Raw genomic sequence first — 14,771 nt, 5'->3', positions numbered from 1 at the left:
TTAATCATCTCTAGGCTCCAACTCCCTCTACCTTCCTGGCAGTTTGATTTTACAAACTTCCTCTCCTATCCTGCCTTAATAGCTTCTGGCTTCAGAGGCGTGATTTACGCTTCCTCAAAGGGTAAGTTTTTATTGGCTGAATTGTTTCTTTTGCAGTTCCAGCGTGGTAAATCCAGCTTCCACCATGATTGATACATCCCAGGAAAGCACAAGGAAGTCAGCTGTATCTCCAGCCAAGGTAGATTGAGCTCAGACTTTGAAAATCTCATTCGGGGAAGGAGTGCCATTTTTCTCATTTTTTCAAAGCACCGTGAAATAAAGAGAATTTCGTAGTACTTTTTTCCTACCAAACATAGATAATTTTTCTGTTTAATATAAGAAATCACTCTTGTGGTGGAAAATTTTATGAATATCATGTTACTGCATTGCTGAAGACCTAGAGTTTTTGTCCTAAAGAATGAAAAGTCTAATGCTGTTGGGGGCTGCTTCTTTGAAGCATAAGAATGTGGCTTGTTGGTTCCATATCATGGAACCAACTTATTCCTATTCATGGCTTCCTGAATCTCTGTTAGAGGTCTGCTTGGGGGAGGGAATTGTCAATTTATGAAACAACAGATAGCAAATATTGATATTCAGTCTTACATTAATAAAAAAATGCTGGGGGGGAGGGATAAATTAGGAGTTAGGGGTTAACATATTCACACTAGTATATATAAAATAGATAACCAACAAGGACCTACTGTATAGCACAAGGAACTATACTTAATATTTTGTAATAACCTAAAGGAGAAAAGAATCTGAATAAAGAAATATATATATATGTATATGTATGTATGTATAACTGAATCACGCTGCTCTACACCTGAAACTAACACAACATTGTAAATCAACTATACTTCAATTGAAAAATATTCTATTTACTGATACGCTTTTCTGTCATTAGAATTGATGATCATGATAGTGACTATGAACCACTTCAAGATACCTTGTCTTTTAAATCCTTATAGGAAAGGTCAGTTACAATTATATTTAGTACAGCTTTAATCTATCACAGTGAGTCTCATACAGTAGGAAGAGCATGGGTGGGAGTCTGCCCTAATTAGAGTCTCAGGTTTACCCCAACGTTGACCACCTCTTTGATATGTTCAGGCCCATGTTTTCTCACATCTGTAAAAATTTCACTTCTGTGAGATTTAGATTTGAATGCCTGGTTCTGGTTTAACTTTGGAGGACTCTGGAATTGAGTATACTTTATACAATTTTGTCCTGTGTTTTTTTTTTTTTTGGTATGGCATATATATGGTAATTCTTTGCTAACCAGATTAATTAAGACCATCATTTTTCAAACATGCCAGATAGAATTTACTGGATAAAACTACCAACTATTGGAGATAATAAGCATTTGCTGACACTGAGTTGCTGCTGTGACATTTAAAATGAGTTTAATAAACAATATTTTTCCCCAGCAAAGGAAGAATCCATTTAATAGCTCCATGCTGCCAGAAGATCACTTATCTCAACAAATCAAAAATGAGCAGTCAAAAAATGGAAGGGCTGGTTTCTTTCAGACTTCAAAAGAGGGTAAATATTATTTTTATGGGGTAGATATTTTTATCTTTGTTATCTATGGACTAAGGGAAATTCTCAGAGTTCCTTTAACCAAAATAGCTTTCAAGAGAAAGTGAAAAGTCCTGATGGTTTTCTTCTACTTTGCCCACTGGTTTCCTGCCTGAGGGAAGGAAGCAGAAATTTTAGAAACCGGAAGTTCATGCATTCCAGTCTTGGAGCTGACACTTGTGTGACCTCCATGTCTTGGGTCCCCCCCCAGTGACCTGGGAAATTTTTTGACCAGAGGCATTCAGTCATTCATTTAACAGTCTTTATTGGATGTCTACCAGGTACAGACACAGTTCTCTGTTTAAAATGGAGAGTTTGCCTCAAGATAAAAAGACCACTTGACAATGTTACAATCCTCTAATCTGTAATTATCAGCCCAGTCTTCCAGGAGCATTTGATCAGATTTGTTGCTTAACTGATTGAAGTCTGCCTCTTAGGGAATTTTACCATTCTCACCATTAAGAAGAAACATTAGACAATTTAATCTCTTCAAAAGCAACTGTAAGAAGATTCCACAAGCATCAAAGATTGGACAAGGGGTAGAAAATTAACAAACAGTAGAATTAGGAGTTTCAATTAGCCTGTTTTAATATTAGTGTATTTTTCTTCTCCATTGGATACACTTTAGATAGCATAAAATGCTTTACAGAAAAGAAGTCACTGGAACATTACCTGTTTTTTTTAACTTTTTAACAAAATTAATTTTTGTTTTAGGTATTGAGATTTTAAAAAATTGAGCTCCCTTTTCTGGTTTCCATACGTGAATTTTTTTAAGTGACTTCTGTGTTTTTTCTTTACCCTCCTTGAGGAATTTTTAAAGTTTCTTTTTTAAAAAAAATTTTTATTGAGTATAAAATACCACAAACTATGTATGTATGTAAAGCACAGCAATCTTAAATTTAATGATGTTCATGCATGAATTTTTTAAGGCTTTTTAATTAGGTCTGTATTTATGCTTCATGCTTCATTGTCTTTAATACTTAGTGTTTTTGCTAAATGTAGATTAAGTTTATGATAGGTGTTTTAAATTACAGAGTTATTCTGCATTTGGTATATCATCTAATATGTTTTACTTTTCAGGTGAATTGTCAGAGTCCAAAGAAGAGTCATCTATCCTGGATATTTCAAGCCAAAAGTTAGAGAAAACAAAGCAGACTTTTCCAGGCCCTGAGAATGGGTCCCAAATCAAGGCTCCAATCCCCACAGCCAGGAAAATGATCTATAAATCGCATGACTTAAAGCAAGATGATAACCAGTCTTTTCCTAGACAAAGGACAGACTCCCTGAACACAAGAGGGGCTCCAAGAGGGATCCTGAAACGCAATTCCAGTTCCAGTAGCACAGACTCAGAAACTGTTCGTTTTCCTCAGAACGTTGAACCCAAAAGCAAAATTGTGTCACCTGGCCTAACCATCCATGAGAGAATTTCTGAGAAGGAGCATTCTTTAGAAGATGACTCCTCCTCAAACTCACTGGAGCCATTAAAGCACGTGAGATTCTCTGCAGTGAAGGATGAACTCCCACAGAGTCTGGGGCTAGTCCATGGCCGGGAAGTAGGAGAATTTAGTGTTTTAGAATCTGACAGATTGAAGAATGGAACAGAAGATGCAGGGGACATAGATGAGTTTTGCAATGATCCTAAGCCTTCCCAATACAGAAAGCCTTCGCTTTTTCAGCCATCAGCCTCAAGCCCGAGTACATCAAAAAATGAAACGCATCAGCCAACGACTTCTGGTTCCTTTCCAATGAATGAGCACCATTCTCCCAAAGAAGTTTTAACTACAAGAGCACAGTCCACTGAGAATTCACACACCATCAATGAACACAAAGCTAACTCATCAGAATTGTCAAGGCTTGAATCAAAATTGTCCAGAAGCCCTGCTGGTAAGAGATTCGTCACTACCAGGCTCTAAAAACTGAGCCAGTGGGCTTGGAATGGCCAGGCCAGCCAGCCAGCCTGGTAGAAACCCATTTTGCTTTCTAGGTATTCCCGCTAAAATTCAAGCGGATGCCACTGGGGAATGTTTATGCCTCTTAATGGGTTTACATGTTTTCCTCAATCACCAATAACTAAAAGAACCAGGATAGCACACTTTCCGGCACATTATGCTTAATCCAAAAAAAAAAAAAAAAATCATATCAATAATTTAACTAAACAAATTATAGCACTTTGAGTTAAATCAAGGTGTATATACAGAGTGAGAAATAAACATATGCTAATACCTTTGTACAGAGTAAATATATTATTACTCACCTAATGCAAATTTATCAATTACGATTTAACCAAACTTCGGTTTCTCTTTTAATTTCAGGAGAACCGTCACCTTCTTAGCCTCAAAGGATGGGAAACTAGACTTTAAATTCTTACTATGAAAAAGCCTCATACTTTGGCCTGCCCAGGGCCTCCATCCATTTGTTCTTAGACTTTAAATGCTCTGAAGGAACTTTCTCCTTCAGCTGGTGTGAGCTGAGAGGCAATGAGAGTACTGCTTTTTCCTGCTAACTAGCTGACTAGTCCTCTCTTGAAGGTCTTAGAACTCTCAGGGGATGCCTCAAACTGCTTTCCTATGCCTATATGATTACTTCACAATTCTTATGTTTTAAAACAGAAGCAATGGGAAAAATCATTTTGTGTACTCTCTCCCATCTTCACTAAGTCCTAAACTAACTCTATGATAATTTTTATAGTCAGGAAAATTCATAGTAGCAACAGTCAAGTTTCTAACTCATTTACTCTCCTCCTCCCTTATTAGTCGATACTAAGTTGACCCTGAGTCACTTTTGCTCAGCTGTACGCTTTCATACTTATTCAAATCAATCCACTTCTTAAAGGACAAAGCATTTCCATCACCCCTCTCCCTGGGTATTTTAAATCATTTGAACAGAAGAGAATATTTTTTTTAAAAAAATTAAAAATTAGCTTCTTCAAGATATAAAGGAACTCATTTTAAGGAAACTACTAAAGTTTGAATAAACATTAGCAAATAATTGGGTGATGGTTACTTAAATGTTTATCCAAAAGATGAAAAAAATTTCTTTGGTAATATTTTCCTTTGTTATAATCCATAGAAGAAAAATGGTAAACCTTTCCTGATTTTCAAAGTGCACCTGCTTTTCCACAGACTACCTTTATAATTTTGTATTAACTATTTATTTTTGCTTTCTGATTTTTAAATCTCAATCTCAGCTCACCGTGAAGTCTGGGGAGAAGCCGTCATCAGCTAAACCCATTTTGGTTGACAGACAGGCCTTCTGGTCTCAGAGCTTATATACAAAGTTCTGCTTACTCATTAATGCCCTGCTTTCCCCCCTGCTTACCACAGAAATATATACAAGTAAATAATGGAGCATAAGAAGAAAATCAGGACCAAAAAAGAATGGTAAACTCTAATTGTGTGAATTATAAGGGTTTGACTTGAGCTCTGAGCTTTAGGACAGTCATTATCACACTCGTTATATTATACTGGAAGAAAACAAAAGAATTTCTCAAAGGAAACAAAACATTATCTGGCATCAAATTTTTAAACTCTTCTTATTTTTAAGTAATATACTTTCATTTGAAAAGTGTAAAAACATTTGAAAAGAAGAAATGCATACAGAATAAAACAATTATCTGTGATATCACCCAGCAGTATCACTAATGTTTAATTGTAGGACCTTCCAATAATTTTCAGGCATGGATATAATTTAAATTATGTTTATACTGTCCAGACTGCTTTTTTTTTCACTGTGTAGTACAAGCATTCTTTTCATTATTAGTCTTCTGTTAAACAGACTAACAAAGAATTCTTAAAGATTTCTCAAAGGAACTTTATCATTACTGACATATATTTAATAGTATAATGTGTAGTTACGAAAGGAAACCAATATCCACTACGTGCCAATTATTGTATAAGCCTTTGTTGTTTTAGCATTTAGCCAGAGTTGATGATTAAAATCAAAGAGATAATTTTATTAACTGACATCTCCTCTGGTGCATTTCAGATGTAGCTAATGTCATAAAAATTCAGCTCACATAATTTTCAAGAACATGTATTGTGTAGCTTAGCATTTATAAGGAAGAGCAAGAAATGCTGAAACACCTTTAGTCTTAACTAAAGGGAAAGAATGCCTGAGTTCCCTCATCTACATGTGCCATGTGCCCTGTGAATAAGGCTCAGAAAGGTCTCTCCCTACTTTTTCTTTTTTCTTTTTTTTTTTTTAACATCTTTATTGGAGTATAATTTCTCCCTACTTTCTTGGTAGACCAGAAAGAATTTAAGTGTCCTTCCCTAGCCTCCTAGCCGTTGGTTGGCAAACATCAGGGAACAGGTAGAAATCCCATTCTCCATCAGTCCTCATTTTACTTTGTCTCACAGAGACTATCTCCAGCTTACAGATTGTAGAAGGGAAATAGGGGATCATGGGGGAGCCTCTTGAGACCATGGTCCTCAAACTGAAGTATGCAAAACAACTACTGGGATAGCTGGTAGGAAAGATTCCTGGACCTCATCTTCAGAGATTCTGGTTCAGTATACCAGGAGTAAGGCCCTTGGATGCAAATATCCTTCTTGTGCCATTCTGATGTTTTGGAGGGAGCTCCTTGTTTAATCTTCCTTGAACGTTGTTTTTCTAACTTCTGAAATCTCCTAAGTCTGTGTTTCTCGAACTTGAGTATAAGCCCTCTCTAGGGTTTATGAGTGGGCCAGTAGATAGGTGGCGTCATAAAATCAACATGATGTATCTTCCTGGAGTGTCTATTTTATGCAAAGCTTTGAGAGAAATTAATGTTTAAAATGTAACACAGGTCAGAATACAAAATCTACTTGATTTTTTAGAATAAAACAGACACTTGAAAGAAATTCCCCAATTCGGCTTACATCCCATACTTCCAGGGGCCTATGTTTACCTTCCTTTACTGTTATAGGGCATCTTTGGTAGAATATCTTATTTAGGATGGTTTACATTATAACTCCAGATAAATGCTGATATAAACAGCTAATGGTGTAGAAAATGTAAACACAAAGTGCCTTTTTAAAAGATAATGTAAGTGATTGAATAATAATTCTTTAAGCATTCTCTTTTCTTATTTAGAAAAGCATTTCTATGTTGCAGATGAACTGTCTCACGTTGAGCCTGCGTCATCTCAGGTGCCAGATCTCAGTTCTAGAGACCATCAGCAAGGTAAGCCCCCTCTTCTCAAGCCCCTAAAAGCTAAGACGTCCTCATGCTCTGGTCCACATGCCACTGAGATAAGGAAGACAACCGATGATTCCATATCTAAAGTCCTAGACTGGTTTAACCGAAGTTCTCATTCAGATGACAAGAAATCATCTCTCGAATATTCCCAAGAAATAGAGCCCAAAGAAAAAACAGACTCAAAGTCACGGATTGCTGTTGCCTTGGTGACAGGTGATAGCAGTCAAAAAGAAAATGACTCAAAGGCTCTGTTATCCACCAAAGTTGAATTGACACCTGTGGGATCTGATTCAACATTCCAGGTAGAGGAAAATATGCCTTTTGGAAATGGCAAAAATGTGAATATCAAACCCCAATCTATTAATTTGTCCCCACAAGGCAAGGAAAGTCCAGGCATACTGCAACCATTTGAAATCTCCAGTCCAAATCAAGAGAGTAAAACTGTGGACTATAGCCAAGGTTCAAAAAACGTAGGAGAAGGAATTGGGGTACTTCCTCCAACCAATAACTACTCCTACAGTGTTTGCAAAGGATCTCATGCAGAAGATCAAGTTCCATGCAACACTAAGGATGTTGACAGTTTAGGTGAAGAAGAGCCCAAGCTTTGTGTTTATGAAAAAAATAGAAGAAAGTCAGAAGTGAATTTTGACTCTTCAACAGTTACCGAACAATGGAGTTTGAAAGACAACGTGAAGGCAGAGAGAGAGAGCAAAGGAAGAGATAGTTACATCCTAAAAGCTTCTTCAGAATCAGAGACCGTTGAGTCACCCCCTGAGGCTACCAACAATAAATCTCCTTGGAAGGAGCCTAAGGTCCAACTACAAGAAGCAGGTGAGGTTCCCCAAAACCAAGTGCAAAGAGAGAAATACAAAAGAGTGAGTGACAGAATATCCTTTTGGGAAGGTGAGAAAGCTACTGCTAACTTAACTCATAAAGAACCGACATCTTCATTTTGTCAGGAACGACTTTCTGCTAAAGCATATCAGCCTGTGAAGTCCATGGACAGTTTATCTACAGGCTGTAGTAAATATAATAATCAAGTCACTGCCAAACAAGTGGTCCTAGATAAGGATGGTCAAGCAGCCCATCTCTGCCATTTTTATTCCTCAAATAAAACTAAAGAGACCAGGCCCCAAATATCAGGTCCGTCCAAAAATGATCCTTCAGCTGGCCAACCAGGTAAAGTGTCTCTGTTTCAGAGTAAGACAACTGAGCCTATAAGAAGATTACCAGTGACAGACAGTTTGCATTGTGAAAAGGACATTACTTTTCCACCACTGCAACTTCCTTCAAATGTTGGGAGTGAAATACATACCTCTTTGGAGAAAGACAGATCTCTGATTGGTGAATGGAATCCCAACTTTAAAGTTATATCCCTAAAAGAAAGAATGGATGAACCCAGTACAGAACAGGTCTATAATCACTCTCAATTTGAGAATTTGAGAAAGTTTTGGGGCTTAGGAGCCAATCCAAACAGTCAAGATAATATTGAGAAGAATACTACCACAAGCCAAAAAAATTCTGTGCCTTTTAATAGCCAGAAACGCGAAGAATTCAGTGACATTAAATCATCAGGAAAAAATACCCATGAAAGAGAGATGCTTCTAAGCCAGAAAAGAGTTCCGGAAAGAGAGGAAATAGAGAAATTAAATTCAAAGGGCACACTCCAGGTGTTACCAAATGAAACCACATTTCCATTGAGACCACCCAGAAAGTCCACTCATCAGTTGCCAGGATATGAGTCATCAAAGGAAAACATGGGAAAAAATACAGAAGGGTTTGTTACTCCAGTGTTCAAGGAAGAAAAGGATTACTCTGACCGAGAGATTCAAGAGATTCAAGAATCCCTCGTGAAAACAAGTGTTTTCTCTAAAGACTACAGAGACGCGTTTAGTGACAGCTTACAGAAGCTGCTTTCAGAAGCCTCATCACCAGTCATCCAGCCCTGTGGTGGAAAAGTTCATAAAAAACAAGCGCTTGAACCAGGTATTTCTGAAAATAGGACATGGCCTCGAAAGACAGACTTTGCTGATACCGAGGAAGAAGCCAAAAGACCTAAGGAGATCGTTAATGAGCATATAGACAAAACAGTAGCTCCTCCAAAGGTCAATTCGAACACTTTGACTGCTAGTCTAGACAGACTCCTGAAGGAAGCCACTGGACCTCCACCCTCTCCCTCGCAAACCAAATGTGAACCAGCAACCACTAGGATCGACTCTGAGTCTGAAGAGAGTAGAGTTTATGAAAAAGGGATAGAGTGGAGTCAGAACACATCAGCCTATCAGAGAGAGATACTAGCTTCTTTTCCAGAGGCAGGAACTTTGGGAAATTCAGCTCTCTCCCAGAAAGCTCAAAGCGGTGAGTGCCAGCTAAACACGGAGAACTTGTTTCAGATGGCTGCAGAAGGTTCTTACCCATTGGATCAACCTTCCTATCACCACAGAAAGGGTTCTTCTGGGGATGTGGCCAACACTCCCCAAGGTGTGCCTTCTTCTAAGGATGCTCATCTTGTTCCTCAGAATAAGGCACTACCTTCTCAAAGGGAATTTCTGAGACTGTAGAAAAAGTTCTTCTTCTACCCAAACCTGCACTGAATGATGTAAAGTCTGTATTACAAAAGCTACTTAGAGAAGCTTTGTTGACTTATCCAGTTGGGAGGGAAGTAGTTTCTGGAGAAGTAAAAGCAGAATTTCCTGAAGGCGTGCAGGTAGAAGGTAGCCCCTCAAATTCTCTGGGAGTTATCCCATCACAGACTGCAATGGACAGCATAGTTCCAGACAGAAAGGATTTGTATTCCTTCAGTGTAGTTCCTGATAAAACTCATAAAGTTGGATCTTATTTAGCTGCCCAAATGCCTCCATCAGAACAAACCCTTAGCTCATCTGCTTCTACTGTTGCTCAGGATGGCAAAGCGTTATCTCAGGAAGTGACAGAAACTGTGAGGGAAACAATTATTCAACCTAAATCAGAGCTCCTTGAATTCAGTGCTGTTTTAGAAAAACTACTGAAGGAAACAATTGAAACCCCCTGCTCAAAATATGACAGTGATACAGGGACTCTTTATTCATCAAAGTTAATAGGTAGTACTGAGGTGCCCAGGCAGGCTGCTTCTGAATTCCATCCTAAGGAAATAAAAGAAACAGTAGAAAAGCCTGAGGCTCCATCAATTACTGGGAGTGCTTTTGGGATTGGCTTTGAGAAACTCCTTAAAGAATCATCTAACGGTCCTTCTTATCAGCTCCAAGTGTCAGTGAAGGAAGAAACTCCTGAGAAGGAGCCTTCACAGTCAAAGCAGGCCAGGTTCTTGGGGAAAGTGCCCTCTTTTTACTGGACAGCCTCAAAGGCCTCGGAAATGAAACTTAAGAGTAATGTTTTCAAATCTCAAGTCAGGCAACGTGATAAAGTGTTGGGAAGAGACAAAGCTGGCTGATTTACCAATAGATCTCTGTGGTTTTGAAAGTGGGGTTGAGATCCCTGGAACCTCACAACTTTCTGTGGACCATGAAATAGGGACCACTGAAACTAAAACCCCCAGAGGACAGGAATTATGAAAGTGAGGTTGCAGTAGTTTGAGACGGGGCTTTTCAGGAGCTTGGTTTCAAAGAGGCTCCTGAAGCAATGAACGTGCCCAGAAATAGGCAACCCATTCCTCTCCTGACAAAGAAAACTCTACAAAAATAAGTAAAGTTGAATTGATTCTGGCATCACCATATAAGAGACAAGAGAAAAAGGAAGAAAAAGAAGGTTTCTCTGACTCTGATATTTCAGATGGAAACATCAGTTCTAAGGCAGAAAGCTGCAGAAATACCTCCAGCGAGCATTTTGAAGTTTTTAACTGATTGGTTAATGAGTTGATTTATGTAATGCTGACATAAAGGATGGTGTCGTTTTTAGAATTGGGATGAATTTGACAATCCCAAATAGTACTAAATTCTTCTTTGTACTTCAGTTCTCCCTAGATTTTCTTAATAAAAAACTACATTTCCTTTTATCTTCTTTAATCAAATGAGTTACCTAGAGATAGCTTTACCCATCAGGCAGTGTTTCAGAATCTGACTTTATTCTCACTGATCAGTGATAGAATTTTTAGGTTTCAAAAATATTTTTTAAAGAACTTTTGGGGTTTAGAGAGTACCTCTAAAACATCCAAGTGTGCTTTTCTCTTGGAGCTAATTAGAATTTCCTAATTGGCAGTCCATACAGGAGTCTCTAGTAAGATTTGTGGCAAGAAACTCCCATATTGGTCACACATTTCCCTTTTAAGAACAGTAGTTTACCACATTAGCGGCTAAGTACCAGGAACAAAGTGCAAGGCTGGAAGTTTCCCTGAGATACCTTGGGCTGTGGTGTTTCTGTTGCCACTCTCTCCCTCTTGTTTGCAATTATCTGCAGGATCCTCCCCTTCTAGGGTATGCCTCAGTCTGACGACCTCACCTGATTCTACCTATAAGGGCATTGCCTGGCCTGCTGCTGCATTTCTTTGGCTCCAGCCTTAGCTAAGTGGATGGAGATCTTAATCAATTACCATATTCACCTAAGTGGACTTGGGCTTCTGGTTTCAGCCAGGCTATAAAAGATAGGGCTTGTCTCAGTTTGCTATTCTGAGCAACCTGGCTATTTTGGGAGAGAAACCCAGGAACAAATAGGGATTAGAAGTTAGCTGATGAGAATGATGAAATGATAAAGGATGCTCTCTGGCTGGAACATTTTAACCAAAATTGCATAACGACTAATGTTGATCACCTTCCTTAGTAGAAAATTAATAGAATTTGTCATTTTCTGGCTCCCTTCAGTCTCAATGAGAACAAATGAGCTTTACTGAGTGGCTGATTGGTGAGGTTTGGGCTCCTTTGCAAGTAGCTGTAGCGCCTATTATTGAAAAGTGACCAAAGAATCCACCTTTAATCCTAAGTAATCAAGCTGAAGCCCCTTTAACATTTATAACTGGTGAGAAAAGGAAAATGAAATACCCGTCTCTCAAACCAGACATATGCAAGAGTGTTAAGGCAACATCTTAAACTTGTTGAAGTAGACTTTTACTAAGCTACCCCATGAGTTACTGGGCCAAATTGACCTATAGGAGGTGAAGGGCTTGTAAATTTGCACTTACTTTACAGACTATTGCTTAATGTATATGGCTGTGTCTAAGTATACCGGCGTAACTGATTGAACAGCAGAAAAGCCTATCTAAAAAAGAAATAATCAATATAAATAACCACCCAGACAGACAGAGCCCAGAGAAGATATTTTAAAATTATAAGCCAAGTAGGAGGTATAACATAGTACATAGTTTTGTATCTTCTAACCTAAATTATTATTTTTTAAATAAATGGGTGGGGGTGGAGTGAGAGTAGGGAAGAACCTGACAACAAGGCACCATAACTTTGATGAGCAGCCTAACATGTTTGACTTGTGGCTGAGCTCTTAACCAACCAATACCTCAGTATGTTCCTTTAAAAGGGGGGAGGGAATGCTGGGAGATCGTGCACATGATTAGTACACTAAAGCATATTAAAGTCACTAAGAAGGTCTGCAGTAAGAAACCATTTAAGTTTGAACACAGAGCGTCCCAAATCTAATTCATCTTAGGATCCATTTACTGGAGAATGCCTATTAACATTGGGCAGAACTGGGATGCATTTCAGGAAAGTATTGTCTAGAGAAGTAGTTCTCAAATTCATCGACTCATTAATGGAATCATTCGTTGATTTAGCAAACATTTTCGAAGTGCCTGTTGCCAGCCACTGTTCTAGTCACTGAGACTACAACAGTGATGAATGAGAGTACTCAGACCAGGGCTTATCCATGATGGAGTTTCCACTGTCAAAATGGAACAATTAAGGACTATCTAGAGAAAAACTTTTATAAAATTAGATGTATTTAAAGAACTGTTCTTATTTTCCGGTTATGTGCTTTTTCTTCCTTTTTTTTTTTTCCCTTGTGGTCCTAAAATGCCTTTCCTTTTATAAAATAAAGGCATTAGTAGATAATAGAGACCTCCCCCCCACACACACAAATGCCTTAGTAAAATAAAAAGTTGACTACCTCATGTCATTACCCAACATTTTGTTGGAAATTTCACCAGTTCATGAAACCCAAAAAGCCTACATTTGTTGATCTGGAGAATTCACCCATCTGTGTACCCAATTATACACAGATGTTAAAACATCTGAATCCTGCCTTCTATGGTTTTCAGCTAATTATTTTAATGCTCCTAAAACCATTTTGTGGCTGTCTTCAAAAGCTAGAAGTGAAGGGGAAAGATTCAAAGTCTGGCACAGAACAAATCATGTGCCTAAAATAGAGGTGTAAAAGACTAAGAGAGCACATTTCTATTAATGTGGGAATCTTGTTAATCTTGTTTCTGTATCATTTATGCTTACAAATATTTCTTGACCAGGAAAGTTATTTAAAGAATATACTAATATTCTTTAGTGGAGAAATTTTATTTTCTTCTGTTGGAGTGCTTCATAGAGTGAATAAAAGTATAGAGGCTTATGGCATAATGCCTCCTTTCAACCTACCATTTCAGTGTCCATTGATTATTAAGAGTTTGGTTGTTTTCTTTTTTCTTTTGTGCAGTATTCATCGGTTTTGTCTTGCAACAGGTTCAGAAGAAGAACCCAGTCCTGTTTTGAAAACTTTGGAAAGGAGTGCTGCTAGGAAAATGCCTTCCAAAAGTCTAGAAGATATTGCATCAGATTCATCAAGTGAGAATAAAGTTTGCCCCACTGTTCATGCCCCCATCTCAGCTTAAAAATGCGTATGTGCTCTTCTGTGGCCTCACTGCATGCTGTTGTGCACTGAAAACCCTAAAGGGGGGTTAACAGATGAGAATAACTTTTCCCAAGTGAGCTGAAGAGGCTCAGCCTAAAGTGGCTGGAACTTTGCTTTTAAAATAACGCGTGAGGTTTGGTTACTAGAATACTAGGTTTCCTTGAAGAATCCCAGTTTGAGTGTTTATTCAAGTACAGTGAATTTTAAAAGAATGTGGTAGCTAGTGGTTCTAGTGGTAATAGCTAACATTGATTGAACACTGTGTGCCAGGACTTGGCTAAGTGTTTTACATGCATTTTCCCATTTAACTGGCATAGGCAACCCTGTGAGGGACAAATTGTTACTCCCATTTTACAGATGAGGAAAGTGAAGTTCACAGAGGTAAAGTAGTTTGCTTCCTATCATACAGCAGAGCTGGGACTCAAAATCAACAGGCTATTAACAAGAGCATTTATGAAGAGACCATGTTACATATGACAGTGTTGGATGTCTGATGAATTTTTGCATGATATAGAGATGAATTAGTCCCTGGCTTCAAGGACTTTGCTTTCTCTTTTATCCCTTTTCATGCATTTCTTTTGGATAGTGGAATTATAAGCCCAAAGGCTATCTGACATGCAACACTTCAGGCACACTATTCCCCACTGGCTGCTGCTTTAACTGGTGAAGGATTTCTAGAGTACTAACATACAGCATAATGTATATAGGGACTTAGAGATTGTGACTTCTTGGGGTTTTGTTCTTAATATTTTTAAGCTAAAATGCACCCCTGGGATTATAGATGGTCATGTGAAAACTTAGTGCAAGTTAACCACTGCCAAACTCATATGATTAAAATTGACCATTGTCATGTTGAGAATATTTTTACGCATCTGCAATTGAGACTGAAAACTCAGATTTTAAAAAAGAAAAAACTACGCCACTAAACAATTCTTAAAATTCAGAGATTTTCAGGGCTCTGGGGGCAATAGAGTCCCAGTTTGGAATGCAGTCCTCACCCTACCAAAGATCTTGGAATCTCAGGGTTGGAAGGGACCTTGAAGGTCACCCATTCCAAACTCCCCCCAGTGCAGGAATTCCCTCTAAAGCCCCCTTAACAGGTGGCCAACCCCCCACATCCGCCTGAATGCTTCCAGAGAAGGCGAGTCCAGTCCTTTGTTGGACAGCCCTGATTGTTCTTCCTGATGTTAGTGATGGGC

At 38.4% G+C, this 14,771-nt stretch overlaps 1 protein-coding gene across 6 annotated transcripts in view; it reads left to right on the top strand.

Moving 5' to 3' along the window:
- Nucleotides 1–14,771, top strand: part of SYTL2 (synaptotagmin like 2) — a 99,835-nt gene that overhangs the window by 64,253 nt on the left and 20,811 nt on the right. For 3 of the 6 annotated variants that reach the window (XM_079930847.1, XM_079930848.1, XM_079930846.1), the window contains exons 5-9: nucleotides 157–238; nucleotides 1,467–1,581; nucleotides 2,698–3,501; nucleotides 6,712–6,780; nucleotides 13,404–13,505. In XM_079930847.1, coding sequence (XP_079786973.1) covers nucleotides 157–238; nucleotides 1,467–1,581; nucleotides 2,698–3,501; nucleotides 6,712–6,780; nucleotides 13,404–13,505 — 1,172 coding nt within the window. Of the gene's footprint in view, nucleotides 1–156; nucleotides 239–1,466; nucleotides 1,582–2,697; nucleotides 3,502–6,711; nucleotides 6,781–6,809; nucleotides 9,154–13,403; nucleotides 13,506–14,771 lie in introns of those variants that run through there. The other 3 variants (XM_079930844.1, XM_079930845.1, XM_079930843.1) reach the window with 1 other exon arrangement.

This window comes from Stenella coeruleoalba (assembly GCF_951394435.1).
Source record: "Stenella coeruleoalba genome assembly, chromosome: 8".
Lineage (NCBI taxonomy): Eukaryota > Metazoa > Chordata > Mammalia > Artiodactyla > Delphinidae > Stenella > Stenella coeruleoalba.
This window is presented reverse-complemented; position numbering and strand designations above follow the sequence as displayed.